This window comes from Balaenoptera physalus (assembly GCF_965194825.1).
Source record: "Balaenoptera physalus genome assembly, chromosome: 1".
NCBI lineage: Eukaryota > Metazoa > Chordata > Mammalia > Artiodactyla > Balaenopteridae > Balaenoptera > Balaenoptera physalus.
In genome coordinates, this window is record NC_138882.1 from 121,749,212 (window position 1) to 121,766,147 (window position 16,936).

Consider the following 16,936-nt stretch of genomic DNA (forward strand, 5'->3'; position numbering starts at 1 on the left):
GAGAAAGTTTATTCCATCCAGTCTGCTCTCAGTGTTCACCTCCACCCTTGAACACAACACATTGTGTTGTACCTCTGGTCTTTGTCAGTCTCACCCACTAGACTGAGTGAGCTCCTTGATCTTAGGGTGTGGGGCTGTAGAAAGATCATATGGCAAGTCCTTAAGAGAGTGCACTCTGGTGACAGGCTGCCTGGCTTTGAAGCCTGGTTCTATCACTTACTATCTATGTGACCCTGAGCTAATTATTTAACCTCTCTGTGCCTGTTTTTTCATCCCTAAAAGAAATTCTGAAAGTCCTTAGCTCACAGTGTCATTGTAAGGATTGAATGTGTTAATAGATGCAAAGCTTTTAAAACAGTGCCTAGGACATTTTAAGTGCTCAAAAAAATTAGGTTGTATTTAACCTGTGTTGTTGAACAAATGTCAGGAAAATGTCTCTGAGAGGCAAGTATATTAATGGAGAGTAATCGAACAGAGTGGTAAACAGAGTTTTGTTTATGTTTAATTGAACAATTCATTCTTTTTTTCCCTGCCTAGATCAGTATCCATAGCAGAAGACAGAGTGATGGAAAGAAAGAATGTTGGTGCTGGAACCAGAGACTTGGGTTCAGATCTTAGCGTCACCTTTTATTTTCTATCCCACACTAGTACCCTCCAGGTAGGATTAAGTAAGAAATTATATGGTGCCTGGTGGTTTCATCAAAGTAGCAATATGACTGAGTCACTCTTATTTTTTAAAATGTGATTTGCTTTGTTGTTTCTCAGCAGATCTAGTCATTATTGCTTTAAATTTAAATTATGTTCTAAACATTGAGCTTTCATTTTTAACCTCTTTTTGTCTTAGTTTCTTTGTTTGTAAAATGGAGATGGTGCCTACCTCAGAGGGCAGTTGTGAGGATTAATTGAGTTGATGTGTGCAAAGTATTGATACTTAGAAGAATGCCTGGTATGTGGTAAGGACACTGTAAACATTTGCTTTCATTGTCATTACTCTTTGAACCTCGTCTTTGATTTTGTTTTTTTACTTCTTCCATCACAATCATATATCCCATCTTTTCCACCTAATTTCTGATCTTAGTAAGTGGTACCAGCATTCTCCCAAGTCACCTGGATTTGAACCATTTGAATTCCCTTTGATTTACTCCCCCCACCACCCCACTTTGTGGGTCAAGACCTGCCGCTATTTCTCATCTATTCCCTCCGTCTACATAGAAACAACTGTTCATCATTATCAGTCAACATTCATTTGAGAGCCTAATAAATCTAAAGTCCTGTGGTTAGGGTCCCTGTTGTTAGAAGTTCACTCTCTCATTCTGAGTCTACCTCCTGAGTCTACCCTGGCTGACTCATTCTTTTCACTTTTCTGCACTCTGGTAGAAAAATAGAAATCTCTAGTTGTCTTGACTAAGAAATTTTTCTCAAAATCTAAGTTTCTTTTGTACTAATGAATCACCTCTCTCTTTCCTGTCTTACCCTCACTTCTTGGTGTTTAATGATCTTTGATGTCCTAATTCTCTGCTGAGACTTGACCACCAATCCTTGTCTTTCTCTTCATCTCTTTTGGTTTGGCCTGTCTATCTGCCTCCCTGGTTTCTGACCCATGTCTTGTCCTGACCCCTGGTACCTATGTACATGTGCTCTAACTTTAACATTACATTTTCATGGTTCCTGATCCTTTGGTTCACAGAGATCTGAAAAGCATGTTTTGTACTATGGTCCACACTGAGGACCCACGATTCTCCTGGTCACAGCCTCTCTCACTGTATATTTCATGGCTCTTCTCTGAACATTGAACTCAAGTCAGTGACTCTGCACATTCTTGCTTCACTTGATCCTTCTCCTCCTCCTTCCCTTCCTTGGTTCTTTTTCCCCCTCCATTCAGTAAGTATGTGCCAGGAACTGTCCTAGGAGTTGGGGATATAGAAGTAAACAAAATAGACAAAGTTCCAGTCTCATGGAGCTTCAGTTCTAAGTGGTGGTGAGGCGAAGGTGAGAGAAGAGAGACAATGCTTGGTGAATTCAAGGAACAAGGAAGCCAGTGGGGCTGGAATGGATGAACCAGGGGAGTTGTGGGAAATGAGGGTAGAGGGGCAGATGGAATTTAGATCACATGAAGCCTTGTAGGTTCCTTCAGGATGGGAAGCCATAGGAGGGTTTTTGTCAGGGACATGATATGACTTGCATTTTAACAGGATTAGTCTGGCTCTTCTATGAAGAACAGAATGTAGGAGGGAAAGGACGGATGGAGAAAGCCCAGTTAGGGTGCATTCCAGTAATCCAGGCAAGAGATGATCATGGCTTGATCCAAGGTGATAGCAGTGAATATGTTTTGAAGATAGACCCAAGAAAATTCAAGGTTTGGGGTCTGAGTAATTACAAGAAGATCAGTGCCATTTACTGAGATGAGGAAGATTCAGGGAGTTTCAGGTTTGAAAATAGAAAATCAAAAGTTTGTTGTTGGGCATGTTAACTTTGAGACACCTATTAGATACTTAAGGAAGCAGATGAATAAATGAGTGTAGGGTTCAGGGGAGAGATTGAGGTTGAAGGTATAGATTCGGGAGCCACCGGCAAACAGATAATAGGTAACACCACAGGAATGAATAAATTCACCCAGGGATTACGCACAGTTAGAGAAAACATCAAAAGGAGTTAGCTTTGGGGTCCTTTAATATTTAGAAATTGGAAGGAGAAGGATCCAGTAAAAGAGACTGAGAAGGAGCTGCCAGTGAGTTAGGACGGGTACACTGAGTATTGTCCATAAGCCAAGAAGGAGAGATAGTCAACCATGTTAAATACTGCTGAGAAGTGGAGAAAGAGGGTGTCTGAAAATGGGATTAGGCAATCAGACCACTGCAGGTCTTTGGTGACCTTGTTAAGACTAGAGTGGGCTCAAGGCAGAATGGAAGAGAAGGTGCAACTAGAGAATGTGGAAAACTGCTGTGAGGAGTGTTGTTGTTAAAAAAAAAAAAAAAGAAAAAGGAAAAAAAAGCAGAGAAAGTAGCTAATAGCCAGAAAGGTTGAAACAGTTTTTTGTTTGTTGGCTTTAATGATGGGAGTTACAGCATTTTGTATTTATACATGTCTCCTCTCCACCCTCTCTTCTTGGTTTGCTGACACCACCTTACTTTACCTGGTTTAATTACAGTAGATTCCCATTTGGCCAATCTCCTCAACTCCAGGGTTTTTTTTTCCCCTCTGCATTCATTCCAATACATACTGCCTGGCTCATCTTACTTTAATAGCTTTAATCTTGCCTCTCCCTTGCTTCAAACCTTGCCAAAATTCCCTATCGTCTGCCACAGAGAATCTGCTTGTCTCTGCTGCTCCCTCCACGCTACCCAGGCTGGTCTCCTTGTGGTCCCATGCAGACCCTGTTCATCCCACCCCCTAGATGTTCAGGTCATTTAAAAAAATCTGGGATGTTTTCCCTTTCTCTATGTCTCCAAGTCATATTCAACATTTGTAGCTATCTTTTATAGATCTAAAATTATTTCAAAATAACTTTTTTTAATCCTAAAAAATATGCATAGATTAGCTAAATATGTCTTCAGATTTATACAACATTCAAAGCCGAGCTCAAGTCCCCAAAGCATTCCCTCAGCAATCAATTTTACATCAATTCATTCACTGGATAAATTTTAATTAAATTACAAATTTAATTAATCATTTGTAGCCTCAAAGTGCTCGGGATCTAAGGCAGACAGGTGAGCAGATGAATACAATATGGGTCATCAGTGCCACAATAAAGATACCTCTAAGCTCTAGTGGCAACCCAGAGGAGAGAGTGATCAGCCCTACCTGGAGTTTCCAGGAAGTCACAGAGGAGGGGGTACTGAACTGGGACTTAAAGGATGAGGAGGGGTGGATAAGGTAATGAAGGGCATTTTATGCAGAGGAATAGCAAGGGCAAAGGCAGGAAAATGTGGAAGAGCAGGTATTCTGGGAGCTGGAAGTAGCTCATAGGCTAGAGCACAGAGGGCTTGTTTGGGAACAGGGCTGGACAGGCAGACAGTGCCTTGTCATGAAGGAAGGGGGACCTTACATGTCATCCTAACGGCTCTGGATGAGATGGGGAGACATGGAAGAGATTTGGGCAGTAGTGAAGTAAAACAATCTGATTTGATTCGTAAGAATGATCACTTAGGCAGTAGAATAGACAAGTTAGAAGGTGATGGTAATATTTCAGATGAGATGACCAGGTCCCCTTCTCTGAGAGCAGTACTATAGTTATTAACAGCATTGCTCATTTTCCCACTTCATAATCTTTACAGTCTTATATACTTGTATTTCATTTTCCTAGTAAGATTGTTAAAAGGCATTGTTGCTTATAATTAGATCTTCTCGAGCTGAATTACTCTGTGGAGATCTGGCATCACTGTCAATGCGTTTCTATTATACAGATCTCTCAATGTAATCATGGATGTTGCTGGATTTTACCATAACTGCCTTTGAAAATACATATAAATTCATCGCATACTTACCATCTTGTCTGAGTACTTGTGTCCTTGATTTTGGGGACTACTTGCATGCCAACATCTCTCTCAAGTTGCTTAAGGGTAAAATTTTTATCTGGGTAGGCTGTACATTCAATATAGGCATCTTTTACGCTGGAAGCATTCTGGTCACTGAACTTAACTGGGGCACCAAATTCACTTCGTTTTCGAGAAATCATATATGTAATCTGCAACACATGTAAGCAGTACAGGAAACAATCGAGTCTTTGGAGAAAAATGATGTGTGGCCGACAACACTGGTGCTCTGCCCACATCCTCTTGGACCCCTTTGTGTACTTTCTGTGCACCTTTCCAGGTCCCTTTGCTCTTTGTTCCCACAGCCACCAGCTACCTACAGCTATTCTGTGGAGGATGCTCTAGAGCTACCAGGACCACTTTGCCTGAAGGTACAAAGAACAGAAGTGACTGGCAGTTTATATCCAGGCCAGCAATGGACTGGTGGGAGACATATGTAAGCCCATCTCTTTTGCTTCTGTTTGGGACAGCTCTGAGGTATAATTTACCTAGCTCATAGGCTAGAGCACAGAGGCTGAAGCCTTCACTCTGCCAGAATTTTGTCTGAGAGTGCACCCTTGCAGGGCTTCTGTCTCGGTCCTGCTGCTTTCCTATTCTCTTATGGGGCCCTTTCATAACAAATCACTTGCACACGATTGCTCCTCTCAGGGGGTGGTCTGGGAATGCCACTTGGTTAGTTTCCTAGGGCTGCTGTACCCACATACCACAGACTAGGTTAGCTTAAAACAACAGGAATTTATTCTCTCTTGGTTGTGGAGGCTGGAAGTCTGAACTAAGGAGTTGGAGGTTTGGTTCCTTCTGAGGCGGAATCTGTTCCCTGCCTGCTCCCAGCTTCTGATGTGACAGCCAGCAATCCTAGGTGTTGCTTGGCTTGTGATACATCACTCCAATTTGTGCCTCCGTCTTCCATGGTGTTCTCCCTGTGTCTCTATGTTTTCACAAGAGCGTCTTCTTATAACGACGCCTGCCGTATTGGATAAAACTCCCCTTATTTCCTTTCTGAGGTACTGGGGTTTAGGACTTCAGCTTATCTTTTGGAGGGAGACACAGTCCAGCCCATAACACCCCCAAGACAGTGACCATTCTTCTATCAAAAAAAGCCATATCCCCGCAGCAAACCCAGCAAACCACACTGATCCCTCGGGGATACGTGTTGCTCAGCTATAGGGAGGTGATGGTTAGACATCATATTCAAGCTGCTGACCTCTTTTGTGGATTCTTTAACCGATTCTTCCTCAATTTCTTTTTCACTGCCCAAAGAAACCCATGGTTTACAGATAGGTGGCTTATAAATATATATATCTTCAGGAATATGCTCTTTATATTCTTCTTGTTCTTCTGGAACTTCTGGAGGCTGCAGTAAAATAAATAGGATTCTAAAATATATTACCAGGGCTTCCCTGGTGGCGCAGTGGTGAAGAATCCGCCTGCCAATGCAGGGGACACAGGTTCGAGCCCTGGGCTGGGAAGATCCCACATGCCGTGGAGCAACTAAGCCTGTGCGCCACAACTACTGAGCCTGCGCTCTAGAGCCTGTGAGCCACAACTGAAGCCCGCACGCCTAGAGCCCATGCTCCGCAACAAGAGAAGCCACCGCAATGAGAAGCCTGCGCACCGCAACGAAGAGTAGCCCTTGCTCATCGCAACTAGAGAAAGCCCGCGTGCAGCAATAAAGACCCAACGCAGCCAAAAATAAATAAATAAAATAAATAATATTAAATTAAAAAAAATAATATATTAAAAAATAAAGTAAAATAAAATATATTACCAGAAAAAACACCTATGGTTACCAAAGGGAAAGGGGGGGAGGAATAAATTAGGAGGTGGGATTAACATATACACACTAATGTATATAAAATAGATAACCAACAAGGACCTACTGTACAGCACAGGGAACTCTACTCAGTATTTTGTAATAACCTATAAGTGAAAAGAATCTGAAAAAGAATATATATATATATATATATATATATATATATATACACACACATATGTATATAAAACTGACTCACGTTGCTGTACACCTGAAACTAACACAGCACTGTAAATCAACCATATTTCAATTAAAAAAAAAGAGCTAAATTCAGCAAAATATATATACATATTACCAAATTTAGGTTATATTACACATGTATATTTTGCAATAAACTTTGCTTTTATATAAATTCACTAAGCTCTTCCTTATTATTTTTCTTCTTTGTTGGTTCATGCTTTTCAACTATGAGAAGGAAACTGTGCAAAAAAAAAAGGAAGAATGACAAAAAAGAAAGAGATCAAGGATATAGAAAGAAGATGAAAGAATCAAGAGGGGAGAGGAAAAAAAGGAAAAGATGTGTGATAAGCAAAAAGCATTTACTGTATGCCTTTAAGAATATGGAATGCTAAAGCTTGATAAAATACAAAGCTAATTTTCTCTGATTTAATGAAATGTTTTTCTGATGAGACGATTATATGTATGAATAAATATGATATCCATTAAATTATACAGAGCAAATGTTTTTTAAACCAGGATGTCTACAAGAAGATATACAGACAGATGAAGATATAGATACAGATACAGATAAAGATATATAGATGTTCACTGCTACTTGATTCATAATAGTGAAAAAATGGGCAACCAAATGAATATCAATAGGGAAAAGGGTTGATACACTGTGGTATAGTCAGAAGGTAAAATCTCATAAAACAGTTGCAATGAACAAACTCAATCTACATGTATATGATTCTAAATGTATTAACATGAACAGATCCTAGAATTTTACAATTTGGTGGAAAACAAAGTTGCAAAACAAGTTGTATAATATAATTTTATGTAAATTTTAAATGAATAAAACAATAAAATGTATTATTTGTGGAGCATACATGCATGGTAACAGTATGAAACCATGGACAGAAGACTATATAACAACCTTAGAATAATAGTTCCTTATAGAGAGGAGTTAGAAAAATTGAATTAAGGAGGATATAAGAGGGAGTGAAACATTATCTCTTATATTTTATTTCCTTTCAAAAGAATTTGAAGTAAATATGATAAAATATTAACATTTGTTAATTCTGAGTGGTGACTGTAGAGATATTTGTTTTATCATCTGTGCTTTTCTATACACTTGAAATATTTCACCATAATAAAAAAATTAAAACACAGAAAAAAGCAATCATAAAAATAAAACTGAAAATGTTAAGGCTAACTGAGAAATTATTTCAAATGTAAAAAGTGTTCAATATTTTAAAATTCTATGGCTTTCCTTTATTTTTCTTGCTTATTGGACAACCACACAAACCCCTCTGTCTCCCTCAGTTTGACCAAACCTCCCCATGAGGATGCCAGACTGGAAGGCAAGTGTCAGAAACCTGTTGCCTTTCATGACCACTTTGAACGCAACACCCCGAAGGTGAGCTGACTTCCTTTCCTTGGAAACTACCATTCTTTTATTTTCTGCTTATATTTGACACCCTGTTCCCCTCAATTGCCCAATGACCAAGTTGTCCTTTAAAAATTTTGCTTTTAAATAATCATAGCAAAAATTTATGGAGCACTTAGCTTTGTGCCAGGCACTATACAAAGGGCTTTACCTGCATCAGCCCATTTAATCTTCACAACAGCCCTATTGGTGCCACTGTTTTGCAGATGAGAGATTCAGTAGCTTACCCAAAGTCATGGTGATGGCAAGAGGAGAAGCAGGAATATGGGCCAAGGAATGGCCGAGAGCAGTGGTACTCTAGATTTGTTGTTTCCAGTCCCACTGGGTAAATGAAGGGCAAATAAGTAGAGTATCTGCTACCCCGAGATGTCTGAGTTAGCTCACCCTTAGCCCACCTACTCTAGGCCCCAGGGAATCAGAGCTGAACAAGAATAATCATGACCATGTCTGGGGTTCCCCCAGAGGTACCACTTCTTTCTGACAATCAACAGATTGCTTAGGGTGTGCTTACATTTAAATAGTTTTCCTTGCCCTCTTCAGTTCCAATAAGATAAAAGTTAAGTCCATATTTGAAGTCTTTGTCGTAAACAAGGAGAAGCTCATTTCCAGGATATTCCTACAAAAATATAATCAAAGAAGGTTAATGTTCAGTAGTCATTCCATTTATTCAGATATCGACACAAAATTAATATTTCTTTAATCAATCATAGAAGATAACCATAGTGCAAACCTATGGTTAATAACCCCAAATTGCAAAGTTATTTTATTAACTTACAAAAGCTCTTAAAACACAATGCATCCAGGGAAATTTACCATGCAATTTTATTTCTAACAGGAAAAAAAGGAAGCATTCCTTTTATTTGGTATTGTGCTCTGTAGCATGTTTGCAGACAAATCAGGACTAAAATTGTGAATTAAATAATTAAAGCAGTATGGGAAAATAAGTGTAGGTTCCCTTTCTAGTTAAAATTGGGCAAGGATGAGCTTTTCTGGGTGTGGAATAAGACAAAATGTCACAGACAGGAGTTTGCTTTTCACAAAGGGTCATCAAGAAGGATTCCCAAGGAGGCATGGGCAAGCTAGCATTTGCCCAAAGTAATGGGAAATGCCAGATTTGAACTCAGAAATCTCTCCAACTTTTGTGATTATGTATCAGGAACCTCTTGAGGTAGGACTGAAAAATAAAGAGGGATACTGTACTTACCTGAATAATTTTTTTGACTGGGTAGAAATCAGATACTGCAGCTCTGTTTTCAAAGTCTGCAAAAATATCTTCTTTTTTGATAAGTTTATAAGGCTGTTCATCTGTGACATCTTCATCTATTCTGCAGTTAAATATCTCCTGCGTCTTGTTAGTTAACACTAAAGGATAAATTTCTGGATGACCTGGGAAAGGCAAAGTGGAATTTGGACATTAAATATAACCATTTAAAATATTAACACTAGGAAACATGCAATTGTTTGCTTTAAATAATTGCCTTGGTTAAAATTTTAAAAGACTTTAAAATCATTGTTCATATTTTTAAAGTAAGTTTATCCATTATAAAAAATGTCAACAAATGAACTTATTTACAAAACAGAAACAGACTCACAGACTTAGAAAACAAACTTATGGTTACAAAAGGGGAAATGTGGCGGCAGGGAGGGATAAACTGGGAGTTTGGAATTGACATATACACACTACTATACTTAAAATAGATAATCAACAAGGACCTACTGTATAGCACAGGGAACTGTACTCAGTATTCTATAATAACCTCAGTGGGAAAAAATCTGAAAAAGAATAGATGTATGTATATGTATAACTGAATCACTTTGCTGTACACCTGAAACTAACACAGCATTGTAAATCAATTATACTCCAATATAAAATAAAAAAAATTTTTTAAATGTCAAAAAGATAAAAAGATGAAAATAACAATTACCCATAATTCTATCTCTCAAGAGAGAACCTCTATTAATCGTTTGCTCTATTTCCTTCCAGTCACTCCATATATAGTATCTTAAATGAAATTCTAAATCCTGCCTTTCATACTTACCATTATGTCACTAGAATTTTACTATGACATTATATAATTTTTCTAATGCATCATTTTAAATTAATGTAATTCTATAGCATAATTTTTAACCGTTCTGTTGTTGGTAAGCATTATATTTTTTCTCATTTGTTTCTAGTGATTATAAATAACTCTACAAACAAATATATAGTTTATAAACTTTTATCACATTTCAAATTATTTTCTTAGGATAGGTTTTAAAAAAAATTTTTTGTGTGTGGTTTAACATTATATTTTAAATCTGAAAGAAGACAAGGGTCAAATTCTCAAAACTAATACTTAAGATCTAATGAAGACAGTTATATATGATGAGAATGTACAGAAATGGCCTGAATCACAGTTGAAAATAGCAGTTCATATTTTTTTTTCAGTTATACATATACCTGTAACTGTTCTTTTTCAAATTATTTTCCCAGGATAGGTTTTAAAAGTGAAATTATTGGTTCAAAGATATTATCACCATTTTAGGCTCTATCAAACCTGCATTGCTCTCCTAAGACACCTCCTCCCTCACCCCTTCACCTGTTGCTCTCTCTCACCAGGTGACCCTGCTTCTTCTCACAGAGAAAATTCTGTGTCTGTACAGCAAAGAATCCTGTGATGTCCCGCAGCCCTGCCCACCAGCTCATCAGCACAGGCCGCGCCTTTCTGCCTTTCCCTCCAGTTCGAAGACCTGCCTGCCCCTCTCCACCCTTCTCAGCCCATCAACTCTTCCTCTCCCGTCAACCTTTCCTACCTCTGTGCTGTTTGCTCTCAGCCTGCTGATTTGCTCAATGGTCTCCCATTTTAAAGAAACCTTCCCTTGACCCTAGATAAGTACCTCTGCTCACTAGGGCTCTTTTTCAGTCAAACTTGTTATTCAGTTCTTCACACTTCTTTTAAAAAGTAAATTTATTTTATTTTTGCCTGCGTTGGGTCTTCGTTGCTGCGTACAGGCTTTCTCTAGTTGTGGCAAGTGGGGGCTACTCTTCGTTGTGGTGCGTGGACCTCTCATTGTGGTGGCTTCTCTTGCTGCGGAGCATGGGCTCTAGGCGAGCGGGCTTCAGTAGTTGTGGTGCATGAGCTTAGTTGCTCCGCGGCACGTGGGATCATTCTGGACCAGGGCTCGAACCCGTGTTCCCTGCATTGCCAGGCGGATTCTTAACCACTGCGCCACCAGGGAAGCCCTAGTTCTTCACACTTTAAAGCTACTGACTTTCCAATTAGGCTGTATTAGTAAAGCTGGAACTGGGGAGGAAGGTGAGGTAGGGAATCCCTCTTCCCTCCTCTGGCTCCCCAGTCCCAGAATTGCCCTCAAAATAGGAGGGAGGGGAGGTTCAACAGGCTTCCACTCCTGTTCTTCCTGTCCCTTTGCCCCTCACCCCAGGTCAGTCCTGGGCAGCAGCAGCAAGCCCTGGGACAGCGGATGGAAGAAGACAAGGTATCGTTTTGCCTCAATCTTCTCTCTCAATTCTACTTCTCATTTTTCTTATCCTTTTTATCACCATCAGCTTCTACCACCGCAGGTTCAGTTCTGCATTTATCCCGAGAACTCCCTCCCCCAACTCTATGCTCCGGGGGCCCCAGAACCCACTCCCATCCTCTCCAGGCCCCCCACACCTGGATGTCCCAACATCCTCCCTCCCACTGCTCAACAGGTGCGTCATCGAGGGGAAAAGTGCATGCAGCCTCTCAAGTAGGAATTTTGAGCTTATTTTCCCACAGAAACATTGACCCCTCGCCCTGGAAGCTCTATGATACGATTATTCAGGTGATTATTAGTGACTCTATGCATAAACACTGATTATGTATGGAAATATATTCCAAATTGCAATCAGTTGGCATAATAAACAAACATTTGGAATACAAGTGGTTCGTAAATTAGGGACAAATTGCCCATTTTTATCTCCCCTTGAAATACTAACCCTAACACCTGCATGTAGGGGATGCTCAAAGGCAACTGGTTTTTTGTTGTTGTTGTTGTTTGTTTGTTTGCTTCAGATCATATTTATTGTGGGGTTAGGGGTGGGGATCTTGGGGTTAGAGGGCGGCAGCAACTGTGGCTGGCGGGATGAGCCGCTCTCCACGCGCCTGAGGGAGCTGTCCGGGTGTCAGGGATGGGACGGTCCAGGGCCAGAGGGCACGCAGGATCCCGGGGTGCTTATGACAGGAAGCAGTGTGCTGGCGCCTGGGATGCGGGGGGGTCTCCAGAGCTTCACGCAGAGCAGGGCCCCCAGCACGCCCTCGGGGGGGACCTCAGGGCCCAGATCCTGGTTGGTGGTGAGGCGGAGGTGACGCAGGGCAGCCACAGCCTCGGGGTCTGCCCCAAAACAACTGCTGACTTGATTCACATGCAAGTTATCCTTTAAAATCATACTGCCAGCCGTAATTTGCAGAGTGTCCGATGCATGAGAGCCCTTGGCGTTTTGTCTTGGAAAACCACTAGGTGGAACTGTGAGATCCACACGGAGCTGGAGCCGAAACGGAGGCGGCTGCCCTTCATAAACAGACGTGCTCACAGAGACCAGGAAGCTTCCTACCCGCCAAGGAACTGGAAGGACACTGACAAAGATGGCGTTCTATGTCACCTGCTCCCGCCAAACATACTGCAAATCCAACTGGCTGGATATTTGTCATAAAAATAATCCTTTTACACTACTTGGGCTTTTTCAAGGCAACTTTAATAGAGGATCTAACGTTCCTTTATCTAGAAGTTAGCAGTAGTAGTAGCCTGTTTCTGGCTGGGGTCGGGAATCAGTAATAACTGCAGGCAACTAGTAGCCAATAGACTACACAGAACTCCTAGAGTCCAGTACCTCCGTGCCCTACCTGAACAATGGCCAAACTAAACAGAGCAAGGCCTGACACTACTGGCCACCCCAAGGGTCTCTGGCTAAATTCAGTGTAAGAATTGTTGTTATTTAGGCTTTGAGGCCTGCATTGAAGACAGCACTGTAGGTATATAACAATGAGGCTCTGGTGATTAGCGATGAGATGGGCTCTGGGCTCAGTTGTGCCTCCAGCAGAGTGGTCCAGGAGGGTGAGAAAGATGTTGGAGCAGAGGAGAAGGGCTGCAGGGCCTCCTGCTTACAAAGGTCAGGAGTGCCTGCCATGAGGGCAAGACCTACTGGATAGGGGGCCTGGCCAGTGCAGTGAGTGAATAACAGCGTGAGTAAATAACAGCATGTTAATTATAGTAGCTTCTGTGAAGCACCTACTGCCAGACACTATTCTAAGCACATTACATGGATTATTAATTCATTTACTCTCATAACAACATTCAGAGGCCGCTCCTATAATTGTCTCCATTTTTTAGCTGAGAAAACAGAGTCCAAGTAAGGTATCCAAGGTTGGGGGCTGGGAGTTAGAAATAGGGGAGCTAGGATCCAAACCAAGGTCCCTTCATTGTAACTAGCAGGCCATACTTTCTCTCAAAAGTGTGAACACAGCAGAGCACAGGAGATGGTCCTCTTCCTCCTTCACAGATAGTCAGGGAGGTAAGAGAGATACACTGTACAGGATGCAGTGAATGGCAGTTATTCACCTAGTAGCCTGGTAGAGCAGGAGCCAAAGACAGACTCAAGTTCCACATAACTAACTAGCTCGGAATCTTGCTGTGTGCACAAGGAAGAGGCCAGTGCAATACAAATCATAGGTCACACATCAGTTGTCCTGCATATTGAAACAGAGTATGTAAATAAGCCCCATGCATTTCATCCATATCATTTTTTTAGCATTTTGGTTGTTGTTTACTTAAAAAAAAACACAGTTTTATTGAGATATAATTGATAAATAATAAACTGTATATATTTAAAGTGTACAATTTGATAAACATATGCCTTTACCCATGAAACCATCATCACAATGGAGATAAAGAACACATCCATAATCCCCAAAAGTTTCCTCCTGCCACTTCTCCCAGCACCCCTCCTCACTCCCAGGCAACCACTGCTCTGCTTTCTATTACTATAGATTAGTAGTTTGTTTTTTATGGAATAGTTATAAAACTCACCTCTCTGGGCATCTGCTTCCTCATCTGAGGAATGAGGTAGTGATACCTACCTCATGAGCTTGTTGCAGAAGTTAAATTAGGCAGTCCATGCACATTTCCTTAAAAATTGCACAACATATACTTTTTGTTTGTTTGTCTTCTTTTGCTCAGCACAATTATTTTGAGACTCACTCATGTTGCTGCACGTAGCAGTAGCTCATTCCTTTATATTTCTGACTAGTACTTCATAAAAGAAAAATCAATTAGGCAAAGATTTCTTAAGAGTTACAGTTTGGGGTGTTGTATATTGGAAATCTTTGCTAATCCAAGGTCACAAAGATTTTTCTCCTATGTTTTCTTCTAGAAGTTTTATAATATTTGGTTTTATATTTAGGTCTATGATCCATTTTGAGATAATTTTTGTATACGATGTGCAATATGGACTGAGGTTCACTTTTTTGCATGTAAATATCCAACCGTTCCAGCATCATTTGTTGAAAAGACTATCTCTTCTCCACTGAACTGCCTTTGTACTTACTTTTGTTGAAAATCAATCGACCATATATATATGTGAATATAGTTTTGGACTCCTTATTCTCATTCACTGATCTATTTCTCTATCTTTTTTTTTGGCCGCGCCGTGCAGCTTGTGGGATCTTAGTTCCCTGACCAGGGAATGAACAAGGGCCCTTGGCAGTGAAAGTGCGGAGTCCTAACCACTGGACCGCCAGGGAATTCCCTATTTCTCTATCTTTATAGTATTTTGTTTTTATAGTAACAACAGTAAAATGCAAACCTTCTTTGAGACAGTCCTCTGTAAGGAAATGTGCATGTACTACCTAATTTAACTTCTGCAACAAGCTCATGAGGTAGGTATCACTGCCTCATTCTTCAGATGAGGAAGCAGAGGCCCAGAGAGGTGAAGTTGTTTGTGGCCACACAGTCATTAAGTGGCAGAATTATGATTCAAACCACATCTGTTTAATTCCAAAAACTGTGCTATTAATCACTTGTGGTAAACAGAATAATGTCCCCCCAGAGATATCCATGTCCTAATTTCTGAAACCTGTGAATATGTTGCCTTACATGCCAAAAGGGACTTGCAGGTGTGATTAAGTTCAGGATCTTGAGACGGAAAGATTACTGGGCTCCTGAGGTGGGTCCAATGTAATCACAAGGGTCCTTATAAGAGGAAGGCAGGAGGGTCAATGCCAAGGAAGGACATGTGACAGGGAGGCAGAGGTCTACGCCAGAGAAAGATTAGAAGATGCTATGCTGCTGGCTTTGAAGACAGAGGAAGGGGCCAAGAGTCAATGAACACAGGGAGCCATTAGGTGAAAAAGGTAAAAAAACAGATTATCCCTTCAGAGCCTCCAGAAGGAACCAGCACTGCCAACACCTTGACTTTACCCCAGTGAAAGTAATTTCAGACTCCTGATTTCTAAAATTGTATGATAATAAATTTGTGGTAATTTGTTATAGCAGCAATAGACCATTAATACACACCACAGATACTCTAACCTGTATTAAAGTGTGACTTATAATTTGGGTAAATTATTTAACTTTTGGGAGTCACAGCACCTCCATCTTGTAATGGCTACAGTAATGTTACTTCCTAGAGCTAAAGGGATGAGAGGGGTATGCCTGGCAGAAAGCTGTTGCTCCATAAATGTTAACTACATGTAAAAATCATACCTCTTCTCTAGAAACCTCCAGACGTTGCCTTAATTAGGAGGCAGTTTTTAGCTAGTCTATTGCTCCCTTGGTTCCTTGGTAGGAAAGGGAAACCTAGTCCCCTGCAGCATGACAGCCACGAGTCCTGAGTGACAGCTGACAATGTCAGGACCCCACAGCAAGGAAGTCAGAGGGTCCTGGTGTTGCCTGAGGGGAGTCTGAGGGTAGAGAGAGAGGCTGTAAAATAAGGGGATTCTAAGTCAAAACCTACCCTCAAGTCTCACTACAAAGTGCTGAGATTTCTTTTTCTTTTTTTTTCTCCTTAAAGAAACATACTCATATCTATTTTTCAGTCCATTTACTTTCAGCTGAAACCTCTCCACCATGCCCCATTCTCAGGTCCATGGATTTGCTTACCAGTTAATTACTTAGTCAGGAAATATTTACTATGCAGCTACTACGTGTAAAGCATGGTGCTAGTGCCAGGGTATACAATCTAGAGGGGGAGACGGACATTACATAGATAAATACACTCAGAAATACATAAGGACAAATGGTGACAAGTGCTATCTAGGAGAAAACAGGGTGAGAGATAGAACATAGAACTAAGGAGGGTGGTAGTGTTGGTGGTCTGTCTAAACAAGAAGAACAGGGAAAGCAATTTATTCAATCAATCAATCAACAAATATTTATTGAATGCTTATTCTGTACCAAGATAGGCATTGGGGTAGAGGGGTGAAAGAGTTTCTGTTCCCCTGAAGCTTGTGTGTGTGAAAGAAAGAGAGAGAGAAAAAGAGAGAGAGAGAGAGAGAGCGCACACAAGGGAGGGCCAGCATGGGTGGGTATGTATATAAATAGGTAGGTGTTATAAATGCATAAACAAATAAATATGCTCCATCCTCATTCATAAATTTTATATTTGTAAATTCACTTGCTAAAATGCATTTGTAATCCCAAGATCAATAGTTGTGGCACTTTCACGTTCATTAGTGGGCATGCTTAAAGTGACAAAAAATGTGAATTGCCTGATGTGCACATTGCCAGGTAAGGTCAAACAAGATGACGCTCTACCATCTTCCATGTGCTCTCATACTGCAAACAGTGTCCTTCCACTGTCTATGTAGTACCACATTTTTCACATTTTTGTGCTTTGTATTGGTGATTTGCCTATTTAAAATGGTCCCCAAGCTTACTGGTAAAGTGCTGTCTAGTGTTCCTAAGTGCAAGAAGGCTGTGATATGTTTTACAAGAACACATGTGTATTAGATAAGCATCAGTCAG

At 40.6% G+C, this 16,936-nt stretch overlaps 1 protein-coding gene across 3 annotated transcripts in view; it reads right to left on the reverse strand.

Moving 5' to 3' along the window:
• The window catches only part of DNAI3 (dynein axonemal intermediate chain 3), a 101,042-nt gene that overhangs the window by 58,381 nt on the left and 25,725 nt on the right, over positions 1–16,936 (reverse strand). For all 3 annotated transcript variants that reach the window (XM_082410090.1, XM_082410089.1, XM_082410091.1), the window contains 4 exons: positions 9,159–9,340; positions 8,466–8,570; positions 5,737–5,886; positions 4,485–4,684 (listed from right to left, as the gene is read on the reverse strand). In XM_082410090.1, coding sequence (XP_082266216.1) covers positions 4,485–4,684; positions 5,737–5,886; positions 8,466–8,570; positions 9,159–9,340 — 637 coding nt within the window. The remainder of the gene's footprint in view (positions 1–4,484; positions 4,685–5,736; positions 5,887–8,465; positions 8,571–9,158; positions 9,341–16,936) is intronic.